Genomic DNA, 13333 nt, shown 5'->3' on the forward strand with positions numbered 1-13333 from the left:
GGTGACTCGAGGGCTCCCTTTTCATTAGATACTACACTGATATGTAGCAGAAGGCGCCTCTCATTTCTCACATTTCTGTGATTAAATGATTTAGTTTGGAATAGGTGCTCCATTCATCGTATGAGCCAGTGCGTTGACAAATGATGAGAGGATCTTATTTGGTCTTGGATTATGTGGTCTGAAATGTTACCAAAGACAAGATGTTAAAAATTAGTACGAACCTGTTCTGGGGCAGCCTGAAAGAATGAAGAAGAAAGAAAAATAATGACAACTGTTTTCTTTATATGGCTACGAGTTTATCAAGTTTGTCACATGATATGCAAATGAGATGCGCTGGTTAGGAATAAAAAAGCTGAGTTTTGGGAGACTGGGAAGTTTAGAATTGGTCATTGAAGAAGCAAGTCTTGTGAGCAGTGAGTCTTATTTTGAAGTTGAGAGTTTAAACAGCAGAGTGTCGAACGTTGGTGTTGAATTTTTGACAGCAGAATCAAGAGTAGAACAAGTAACACTTGAGTACTTTAATTTATAAGGATTACTCTACTGATCCTTGATCATCATCTTATAATGTTGAGTGTTTAGCAAAGAGCATCAACGACCGTTTTTAAATATTTGGTATGACTTGAACGAGGACTGAACTCCAATCCTCTGGCTCATTAACGAACACTCTATTCATTATGCCAAATAGTGAACTTTGGGTTTACTTTCGGTAGCCACTAGCCAGAGAGCTGAAAGGGATATGGAAGATGAAGAAAATCAAAATAATACCTAGGAGTACTAGGAAAAATTCCGAAAACTTTGAAAAAAGAATAGGAGAAATTGGAATCAAAGGAATGACTGGAAAAATACAACGAACAACAATAATGAAAACAGCTGAAATATTAAAGAAAACCCTTGAATGTGGAGACTAACACACATGACCAAAAAGTGCGGACCAGACAAATTGCTGCAGAGCCAAAATATGAAACGCCACATAGAACCAAGAACATTGAAGCCGCATATCTATAAGTTCTTTAACCTCATCCCCAATCGCCGCCATTACCATCACTTCACCCCCCACCTAAAAAAAAGGAGACCAAACAACCAAGTAAAGTCAAGGAGGAAAGAAAGACAGAGGAGAGTGCACTGATCAGATCTTCGCTGGATAAGTGCAAAGAGAACTGAGACCTTGTGGAGGCTTATTGCCACTCAAATTCCAGTGAAGACCAATAGTCGCTGCCAACAAGAAATCAATGGCAAGCAGCTGTTGCGATAATGCAATTATGCGATTTATTTGCAAATACTATCGAAAGAGGTGGAGAACGCTGGAAATCTGGGGAGACTTGTTGTCACTCAGCTTCCAGGGAACACCACAGGCCGGTGTCAAGGAGAGATCTTTGATGACCTGTGTGAAAGCTCCTTGTGAGCCAATAATAATACTTTGAGTTTAATCTGAAGATTTCCATTCACCTTTGTAAAAGTAAGCAATTTCATAAGTTAAAAGAAGACTTTACCAAATAAATGGCTTGATTTGATAAGAAACACTGATGCGTGCTGTAGAATTCCTCTTGTCCAGCAAAATCCCATGTACTGATTGTGTATTCGACTGATTGTTTCTTCCATTTGTGGTTGAACCTGTAAGACACAACAAATATACATAGAAAATAGGGAGAAATAAAAATGTAATGACTTTCATTTCAGTTCTTGAAATTAATGCAGACTTTTATTAATTACTTTGCGTGTAATAACATCTTCCTGATGTAATAGCATCTTCCTGAAGACAATGCCATTTTTTGGTGCTTCTACACTATTGGGACAAAACTTCGGAAATCGTAAAACTGAATTTCACATGAAAACAATGGTATCTACGTATTTCTCGTATTTTTAAGATGATTATATAAAAAAATTACAAAAATCGATGAGGTAGAGAATTATTTATTAAAGAAAATGAAAAATTGAATTTGTTGAAAAACACAGAAGAATTCAAAAGGGAGGTAGTTTTCAGTTTCGATTTAAACAAGATGGCCGACATTTTTCACTTGCTAACACAATTAATTTTTTTTTTTTTTTTTTTTTTTTAAATAATTCAGTAATTTCGACTGCATAATTTGGAAGCTACAATTGTAATTTATTAGAATTGACAAAAAAATCAGTTGAAACCATTTTTTTTTATCTGAAAACTCCATTTATCGACTACAAAATTTCGTCCTAATAGTGAAGAAGCGCCAATTTTTTTTTAATTGAACACCTTTTTTCAAATGATAAACATATTCATCTTGAGCGTCTATCGTGACAAACAGAGATAATGACATCCTGTTAGGTTGGGGTCTTTTTCCTATGATCACAGCATAGTATCTGTGTTATGTTGTGGCAGGCAGTGCCAAGGATAGAACAAGTATTATGATTAATTGTCAAATTATTTAAGTTAAAAAAATATATATATGGGTTAAATAGAAACCGACTTGAAAACAACAAATATATTCTATTAAAAAAATTTTCATCAAAATCTTTGGATTCGGCATTAAATAACCTGAAAAGAGTTGATATGCCGTTAAACAAAAACAACAAACCAACCAACCAACCAAGTTAAAAAATACTCAGAAAAATGTTTTAGAAGAAAAGAATGTTAGTTAAAATATTTATGTTAAATATTTGACTGGATAATTTTGGCTCAAGGAAAAAGTGTTATGAATAGAGGAAAAACATAAACAAAGCTAGTTTGGACTTTGGTTTAGTAAACAATGATGTGGCTGACGTGACAAACAAGATTGCCAACTCTGGGTGACGAAAGACACACGTAAACCAGGAGAAATCAAAATTAGGAGTTAGTCTGTAACAGGAAGTCGAGGAGACGAGGTGTGAGTTAGCTAGCCACTCGCTTAGAGCATACAGGAATTGTCTCTGTGATCCAATGGAGGCATCTACGGACCAACTAAGAAAAATGTAATGAAAAAGGTTAGGAGCTGCAGACTCCAAGACGTGGAATATTTGGAAACGAAGATCTGGAAAAGATAACTCGGCATTTTGAGTATTCCATTCGGAAGAAGATGCCTTTATTTTTAGGTGCCTACTGCCAGAGAAGAGGAAGACAATGAATAAGGTATGTCGAGCAGACAAGGGTGTTATTCGTCATTGTTAAAGAATGTCCGTTTTATCGTCCCGTTCATAATTGTCGTGAATATGTGAAAACATTCACATATACATCGAAAGACTGTTAAATATACACGTAACAGATCGACACATACAGATACACCATATACAAAGAGGAGTAACTGTCCTTATAATTCTAACCACTAGACGATACAGGAGCATCGATTATAGAAACACGTATAACTTATATACACTAGAGATGCGTAGACATAGGTATATAAACTCGAAGCACAACATTTGTTCGATTTGGTACACGATTATACAACAATCCTCCATTCTATAATAAAGACAACTATGTATTTATTTGTATATAAATAAATATACAGTAGAACTCCGTGATACGGCATTAAAAATTAGTAACAAAATACAGTACAGTTTATTATATACATGTATGTAATCAAGTAACATTATAAATAACATCGTAAGTAGGGGAGAAATATCGTAACCCGGGGTCTAGAAACGTCGTATTCCACATCATAACCTGAAAAAAATCCACATATACTGAGGCCACTATATCCGGGGTTCTACTGCATATTCGTTTTATCACACAGGCGTTAGCAAGTAAAATCATGCCTTTTTCTAGCCTCCTAATAAAACCATTTAAAATGGGGAGGGGAAGCTAGAAAACAAGTACCAAGTCAGACAACCCTCACTATTTAAATCAATAAGAAACCTTTCATCTAAACACAACGTTAATGGCTTGCATCTTTTTGTGTGTCAATGGTACTAGTGCAGATTTTGAACCGGATATATCTAAGTGTCTACTCGGCTTTGCCCGGAACATGGCGTCAACCGTTCAGGTTTGCCTGAAAGACGCCGATCAGCAAATCACAATGTGCGGCAACGAGCAGACGACTTTCGATAAATATTGGAAGAAAAACAAAACAAAAAAAGAAACTAGATGTTACATAGAAAGTGTGGGGACTAACATCACTATGAATTTACTAGACTACCCGTGACCCGTTGGGTCAGTATGTTGTATTAGCTATGGAATTCATGTATGAGCGTGACACTTGTGACGTAAAGAAAATAGTTTTTTTTTTTGACATAACATAAACATTTCTATGAAAGTATATTAAAATGAAAAATCACAGACGGATCACTCAAACATGAAAAAAAAATCCTCCTTATTCGTGTAAAGTTACCTATTTTTCCCAAATAATCGCTCAAAAATCGAAAATTAAACATGATTTTCCTACGAATCGAACGCCGACGAAAACCATTTAGCAGCAAAAACGCACATGAACCTATTGATGAGAAATATAAGAATGAAAAACCCATATTGGAATCCTTCAATCAAGTTATAGAAACTTAAAATCTAAAAAAAAAATAATTAATAAAACCTGAAGCAAAAAAATAAAACCTAAATAAATAAAATAAAATAAAACTAAACAGATTAGTAAATGTGTTAACAAATTCACCGTTCTCACATAACTATTTTGTATCTAGAAATGTAAACAACAAATAAAAAAAGAAGGAAGGAAGAAAAAGGGACGGATAGAGAGTAGTAGTAGTAGTAGTAGTAGTAGTAGTAGTAGTAGTAGTAGTAGTCTTGGCTTTACTGCAATTATTCTTATGTTTGTCTATGGGTTAAAGTTGTTTAGTTGTAAGAAAATAGCGACAATATAGTTGTAATAAAGAATAGTTGCAAAACACCCCCACTCTTCCCATGTTAAATAATAATTTCAAATAATAACGTTAATATTTCAATGCGCAGGTCAAAATCTGCAAAAGAAGCGATTTGTGTTTATTTGTTTACGTTGTTATGGGTTAATGTTTATGCGCGGATGCGCAACCGGATGTCCTAAACCGGAAAGTGAGTTACATCACTCGTTACAAGGTCATTTGAGTTTTATAATTATATAGATTAATGTTAGACAAATAACTGCAATAGTTGTTTTTTTTTTTAAACATTAGAAATTACTCGGATCCCAAAAAGAATGAAATTACATGTGGCGGTAGATACATCATTGCAAAAAGAAGCTCCGTAGTGGCGGATGTGACTGGAGATACATAAACCTTTTAAATCAGTTTTAACAATTGGACCTTGTTTTTTTAAAACATTTTCTTGCAATTTTCTTTTTTAAAAAAACAACAACAAAAAAACAAAAACAATTTTGAACAAAACAAAAAAAAAATATTTAAAAAAAATTTATTTTGTTTTTTTTTTAACCTTTTCAAAAACCCTTTTAAGCCCCTCCCTCACATAACTGATTTTGAAACAAAAAACTTTTGTTTGCTAAACATTATCTATTAAAATGAAAACAAAAAAATACAATTTCCCCCTCACTCTACATAAAAAATATATTTGCTATGAAACATTAAATAAATAAAACAAAATTACGATAAATCATTGTTTTCTTTTTGTTTTTGTTTTTTTATATTTCTACGATTTCCATTTATTTTATTATTTTTCTGTTTTGTACCATTGTTAAAATTTGATCATCGACGACACTCCGGCATAATCTGTTGATATGATCTTCCGGGTCAAGCCAAACGGACGCTTAGATACCTCCAGTTCAAGATCTACATAAGTACCGGGGAAAAAAATTATATATGAAAAATTAAATTACTGATGATTTATATAAATGTTAATGCGCATATTAGTGAAGCAATGAAGCATACTTTTTTTTTCTATCATTTTATCCCGAGGGTGTACATTAGTATAATATAAAATTTATAAGCAACGCTTTCTACTTTTAGTGTGAGAGAATTTTGATTTTGGCTTATAGCTATATTATGTTGAAACATGGATCCTTGGTGGATCACTTAAGTTAAGCAACGCTTAGCCTAGTCAGTACTTAGCTGGTTAACTACTTGAAAATATCAGGTACAGTAAATTTGGAAGTAAAAGACTTTATAAAGTTAATTTGAGTTAAGCATGGACCCCTCCGCCCTCATCCATTGATGATGATGGTTAGACTGGGCTCTCAATTATTTGTAGACTAGCCTGGGTGCCCGGCGTTGCCTGGGTGTTTGGAAGTGTGTGTTGAGCAAAAGAAAAAAAAGTGGTAGTAGGTAGGCAGGCTTGAACCCATACCGCGAAGGAGGCAAAGAACGTGAAAAAAAGAACCCCTGATCTCTTTGCTGTTGCGCCCATCACCAAACCCGAAGTGACGTCGGTTTAAATTAAGGCTAGACAATCGAAAAGAGGGGATGATTTCGAAAATATTGGCGAAAAAAATCGACTCCTCCCTGTAGAAAAGTGCCCAGTTGAGGATGAAGAGATTAATGTTTTTGGACAATTTTTTGATATTTGTCGTCCAGAGGGTGGAGCTTCAAAATGATACCAATCTTGTGAAAATCAGTCGCCTCTGTCGAAAGTTTTAGACATATATACATACATACATACATACATACATACATACATGCATACATTTAAACAGACAGTGAAATTTATATTATAGATAATTATTCCAGAAGAAAGAAAAACTCCAAAATAACACTAGTTCTTTTCTGCTTACTCAAGCATTGCTTTCGGTCATCTTCGAATCCTATCTGCTACTGGACAAGCAAATTTAGGTCAGGAAGAGTACGATTGGGACAATTATTGCTTCACTTTTAGAGAGCGTTCATTTTATCTAAATGCACAAAAATAATAAGTCAGTCAATATGAACTTTTGTAATATTTCCGATTGTAAATGAACGAAGATTTTAGCAATAGCTAAAGAGAGAACGTATATTTATAAATTATCTGACTCTATATATACAAATACATCAAATCTACTGGAACTTGAATTTGACCTGCCAATTTCCATGTCCGTGCTAATAGTAGTTTGTATTTCCTTTGACTAATTTTCATATTTATAAACGCCTAAGAAGCATTCTTACCAAAATGCCATTAAATTATATTAATTTTGTCCCTATTTACTTACCTCCATAGGAAGAGTTAGACACAAGGTCGGTTTTTAATGTGAGTAAAATCTTGCTCCCTAAAAAGAGGCATTTCGGAGTGGAACAAAAAATTTAAATTGCCTAAACTAGAAGGATTCCTCCCTCACTGATCAAGCATAAAACAGATACCACACTTTGATTCCAATCTAAAGGACAAGGTATATTCATCTTTTTTTTTTTATATGAAACTTTGTAATATTTGTGACATTCAGCGGATTTTCGCTTGGCGGCCATATTTAAAATTTTAGTTCTTCTAAACAGAGTTCAAATCTCATTCGGCCATTTACACTTTTATACTGCTATTAAAGATAGTGATATTAAATTTTACCCAAGTAAAATAGCAACTTATATTCAATTAATTGCATGCAATACATTGTTTACAATATCCACACCTTTTCTCAAAGTATTAGTGCATAAATTATGCTTTGCCAGTATTCACATTAATATTCATATAAAATCATGGAATTGTGTCAGTAATTTAATTTTTAATATATAATGTTGCAATATTTTTTTAATATAATGAGAAGGTATGATTAAAAAGAAATTGGAAAGTTTTACTTATAGATTAAAAAGAAATTGGAAAGTTTTACTTATAGACACTGGCGATAGGAACTGACCAATCAAATGGAACCACGTTGTGCTAGCAACCAATCAGAAACCAAAATTGTGCCATAAAGATATTGGATCTTTTAGAATTCACACACATATTTTTTTGTGTCCGCATGAGAAAGATTCTTGTTCTTCGTCTGCAAACTTTTAAAGTTCAAGACTTATACAGATCAGCTACCCACTGAAAACCCTTTTTCATCTCCAGGACTTATGCAGATTAGCTACCCATCGGAAACTTTTTCTGAAATTAAACATTTAAAATATAAATTATAATCATCATTTCTAAAAAAAAAAAAAAAAAAAAAAAAAAAAGAAAGAAAAAAAAACACTAACCAGTGTGAGAAAAAGGGATAAATAAATATCTGGCCAGAGATAAATTAGTTTGGAAGTCAATTCTTTCAAGCTGTTCAATGTAGGCCAGTATGTAAAATGGATGCTAAATCGATGATGATGATGATGATGATGATGATGATGATGATGATGATGACGACGACGATGATGCTCATTACCATGATGATATAGGAGAATAGAAAGGGGACTTTGGATTTACTTTTGGCACATTAGTAAATCTTGCTTTATTTTATCCTTAATCTCCACATAAGTTCAAGCTGTTCAGTGTAGGCAAGCATGTAAAATAGATGATGATGACGATGATGATGGTTCCTTTCTCAATGTTTCTGACAAAGAAGGAAGAATTTCTGAGTCAGAATCTATTCATGTAACTAGTTCATTGTAGCTAGTTTCTGACCTAATATTTTTTTCTTATACCAAATGGCTTTATGCCTTGACTGGAGAGATTTCTATCAAACACACACACACACACACACACACACACACACACACACACACACACACACACACACACACACACACACACACACACACACATGATGGACTCTCCCATCGATTTCGACGTATGAGCTTCCACCACAACAACTAAGTTGCTCGCAAATCCACACAGATGATTTGTTTATAATGGTGATGGCTTTGTGTAGAACCAACCACTCTTTTTGGTATTACTGCTCACCTTTGTCGGTGCAGATGACTGCCACAGGACAAAGTATGCAATGGACCGTAGGTTTTTACATCAGAGTTTTCTTCTCCTAGATGCGTGTCTTAACGAAGACTGGGGGTGCATCTCTTCCAGTAAATTAATGCGTCCTCATATTCCAACCAGGAAATTTCTATGACTTGGCGTAGTAAATACAGCGCCCAGCATTCCCAAATGGTCACCCATCTGGTACTAGCCAAGCACAACATTGCTTAACTTTGGTAATCTTGCAAGAACCGATGTGTGAACATAATTGTGCTATATATATATATATATATATATATATATATATATATATATATATATATATATATATATATATATATATATATATATATATATATATATATATATATATATATATATAGGCGAGATAAGACACTGATAGAATTCAAATGAAAAATCCTGATAGATATTACTTGAAATAATACTTTCAAGGTGATCCTAGCCAAAAAGGAAAAGCTCAATATTTAAGAATAGAGCAATATATAAGTTTCGTGGTTAAATTTTAAATTCTGAAAAAACAACATATAGAGACATATATTCGATTTAATAATTTATTGTTTGACAAGAGGAATATATAGAAGGGGTTATTTTAATTTCCTTAATCCATGTAAATTATCCACAACCACTCAAAAAACTATTTTCAATAATTGTGCTGAAAAGCAAAATAGCGTCCATTCGCAGCTAAACACTTTGCTAACTGCATTTCATTTCCTCTGATGATGTGAGCCATTGTTGAGAATCCATGGATTAAGGAAATTAAAATAACCCCTTCTATATATTTCTTAAAATATTTCTTAAATCGAATATATGTCTCTATATGTTATTTTTTCAGAATTTAAAATTTAACCACGAAACTTATATATATATATATATATATATATATATATATATATATATATATATATATATATATACAACGTGATTGTGCTGTATATATATGTGTGTGTGTGTGTGTGTGTGTGTGTGTGTGTGTGTGTGTGTGTGCAAGACCATATTGCTCTGTTAGGATTGAAACCCATGTTAAAATGGTTAAGGGATGAATCTAATTCCATGTTTGCAAAACGAAAATGTTCTGAAAAAAAGTAAAATATTTCTCATAAAGTTCATGAAACTTGTGTCTAATTTGCATATTAGTCTATAAATTTATAATTGGAAGAAGTATTTATTTATTCCTGCAAAGCTCAAACACTTACTTCCAGTCTTTGACATGAATGCCTACCGTGGCTGTGCTTACGGTTGATTTTTTTGTTTGCATCAAACTCCGAAGCAGAGTTGTCTTCCCGTGACCACCATAACCGACCACCATCATTTTCATGCGATAGTAACTCTGAGCCTATATAAAAAGGAAGATAAAAATAAAAATTTAAAATCATTGTTATTATAGAAATTGTCATTGTATTCTTTGTTAGTTAAGAAAAATCTAGTAAGTGAAAAGATATTTGAAAACGAATAATAGACTGGTACACCATTGACATAGGTTTTATTAACTAACAGAATATACATGCTATAGTTCTTGTACAGTGTTATAATGGCGGAATGGCTTCTTATAGTCAAGGGGAATAACTTATGGCACTTTATTACCACTAGGTGTCTTTGGAAGAGATAATACTAGAGAGGCAGAGGAACAAGTGTAATTTAAAACTATAACATTCCCCCCTTCAAGAAGGGGATAATTAAGGGTTGTCTGTCCAGCATCAAGTTATGAAATCTTTATATTTATTTGGGATTCTTCATACTCCGGATGATTTTTGTACAGATTGTAGGGATTTAGGTCCTTAATATTAACTTCTCGGGAGGTGTTGCTTTCTTCAGGGGTAGGCAAAGGGTTCTTTTCCTTCTCATCAGCCTCGCTTTCATCAGTAGGTAATTTTTTAGAGGCCTCGGGGCTTGCAGGTTTGTTTTCATTATGAACGTCTTCTCCATTCAAGAAATTAGGAGCTATGTCTCACACATTCATGGTTTATAGTCGCACGTGAGCATAGTAAGGGTTGATGTCTAACAGAGTAGCTAGAGTAACAGGAGGATCGAACTTACTAATTTTAGTGTGATTTCTGACATATATTGGGCTCCGTTTTGCTCAGGAAGGAATCAAAGTCCAGGAGGTGGATTTACGGCTCTATTTGAATAGTCTGTCATGAGGAGTCACATTAATGGCAGTGCAGAGTAATGATCTAATCAAGTAGAAAGCATCAGAAAGCACGTCTTCCCAACAGGGAAATATCATGTTGCTATAATGTAAAGTTATTTAAATGGCCTTCCATAAAGTGGCATTGTTTCTCAATCTGGGTGGTGTCTACTTGTTTTCGAGGTAGCAATATCTTTTGGACCCAAAATAAATTAAATATAATTAGTGGGCCAAAAATAAATTAAATATATGTGGGCCAAAATAATATGTGAGCCCAAAATAAATTAAATATAATATTTGGGCCAAAATAATATGTGAGCCCAAAGTAAATTAAATATAATATGTGGGCCAAAATAATATGTGAGCCCAAAGTAAATTAAATATAATATGTGGGCCAAAATAATATGTGAGCCCAAAATAAATTAAATATAATATGTGGGCCAAAATAATATGGGAGCCCAAAATAAATTAAATATAATATGTGGGCCAAAATAATATGCGAGCCCAAAATAAATTAAATATAATATGTGGGCCAAAATAATATGGGAGCCCAAAATAAATTAAATATAATATGTGGGCCAAAATAATATGGGAGCCCAAAATAAATCAAATATAATATGTAGGCCAAAATAATATGGGAGCCCAAAATAAATCAAATATAATATGTGGGCCAAAATAATATGGGAGCCCAAAATAAATTAAATATAATATGTGGGCCAAAATAATATGTGGGCCAAAATTAAATTAAATATAATATGTGAGCCAAAATTAAATTAAATATAATATGTGGGCCAAAATAATATGTGGACCAAAATTAAATTAAATATAATATGTGGGCCAAAATTAAATTAAATATAATATGTGGGCCAAAATAATATGTGGGCCAAAATTAAATTAAATATAATATATGGGCAAAAAATAAATTAAATATAATATATGGGCAAAATTAAATTAAATATAATATGTGGGCCAAAATAATATGTGGGCCAAAATTAAATTAAATATAATATGTGGGCCAAAATAATATGTAGGCCAAAATTAAATGAAATATAATATATGGGCAAAAAATAAATTAAATATAATATGATTTTATTTAAACGATATCATTTATTTTATTACAGCACTATAAAAAGAAAAAAAAAATACAAACATGTTTTACAATAAATCGTGCTCTGTGTAAGGTGGTGGTCCGGTGGATCAGGCAGCGTACATAATGCCGGACATCTCACTTAGTATAGCAATAAAACGAAAAGAAAGCATAAAGGAACTTATGAAACGCAAATTGAACAACAACAAAAAAAAAAAACTTACGTTGTTTAATTTGTGATTCAGATACAAAATAAGATCACAAACTCTTCCTTTTTGCAAACGCATGTGAAGGGAAAGTTCCAGTCCATCCAATGGCATCTGTAAATTTAAAATCATTTTAAAAAAGTAATTATAATAATTGTGTTCTTGCAGAGCTTCATTATTTGACAGAGTAGGAAGGGGAAGGGGGAGGGGCTAAGAAATACTAAGCTATGATTGGTCGAAATCATCTGATAGGTTAAGGAAACGGTATTTTGAGATAGTTGATCAGTTAAAGTAGTTAATAAGATATGTTATTTTTTTTTCATGGCTAACTTGAAAAGTGAATGAAGTAACAAAGTGGTTGAAGATTGTTTCTTCAATATATGAGGATACATCTCAATCAAGAATTGCAAATTGGAATTTATTCCAGAGTACGTATCGTGTTAAGAAAAGAAAAATGTAATATGCCGGTCGTGGATGTCACGTTTCCAAACGGCAAGTTAATCCAAAGTTATTTGATCGATACCGTCATGAAATCATCATCATTATCATCATCATCATCATCATCATGACGGGCTCCTTGCTCGGACCAATGTGACTCTTCCTCCCCAGAGTTTCCTGTCTTCCATCAGTTGCCTCAGATCTTCAGGTTCACAGTTGGCGTCGTGTGCTATTTGTTGGATGTACGTGGATCTAGGTCGTCCTCTGCTTGCGCGTCCGTGTCGTGGAGTCCATAGCAATACATCACTCACCAATTCATGCTTGCTCCTCAGACAATGACCGGCAAATCGTATACGTCTTTCTCTGATGGTATTAGATATGGCAGGTAGATTGCCATAAAGTTACTGCTTCGTGGGATGATTTTGCCAAGATATATTTAATATTGTTCTTAGCATACGGGTGTATGTGCCGTCTAGTTTTCTTTCCAATCTTTTGGTGAGTGTCCAGATTGTAGCACCATAAACAAGGACAGACTCTACCACTGCACGAAGAACTGCCTTTTCAGTTTGTCAGCCAGTCTCGAAGTCCATACTGAATGTAGCCCATCCAATGCGGTCCATGCTTTTGAGATGCGAATTCCGATATCTCTCTCTGCTGCCCAGATACGTAAACTCAGCGACTTCTTTCAGTGTTGATCCAACCAAAGCCCTGATCTCTCCCTTCACATTGAAAGTCATAAACTTTGTCTTATCCGCATTTATGAAATAACCCACAGCAAAAGTAACCAAGCG

At 33.6% G+C, this 13333-nt stretch overlaps 1 protein-coding gene across 1 annotated transcript in view; it reads right to left on the minus strand.

The window, feature by feature from the left end:
• The window catches only part of LOC145276726 (leucine-rich repeat serine/threonine-protein kinase 2-like), a 338716-nt gene that overhangs the window by 156986 nt on the left and 168397 nt on the right, over window positions 1-13333 (minus strand). The window contains exons 35-37 of the mRNA XM_080127947.1: window positions 12123-12218; window positions 9880-10019; window positions 1491-1611 (exon numbers count right to left, since the gene is read on the minus strand). Coding sequence (XP_079984073.1) covers window positions 1491-1611; window positions 9880-10019; window positions 12123-12218 — 357 coding nt within the window. The remainder of the gene's footprint in view (window positions 1-1490; window positions 1612-9879; window positions 10020-12122; window positions 12219-13333) is intronic.

Source organism: Euprymna scolopes, chromosome 1 (assembly GCF_053919585.1).
Source record: "Euprymna scolopes isolate OS-2025 chromosome 1, ASM5391958v1, whole genome shotgun sequence".
Classification (NCBI taxonomy): domain Eukaryota; kingdom Metazoa; phylum Mollusca; class Cephalopoda; order Sepiida; family Sepiolidae; genus Euprymna; species Euprymna scolopes.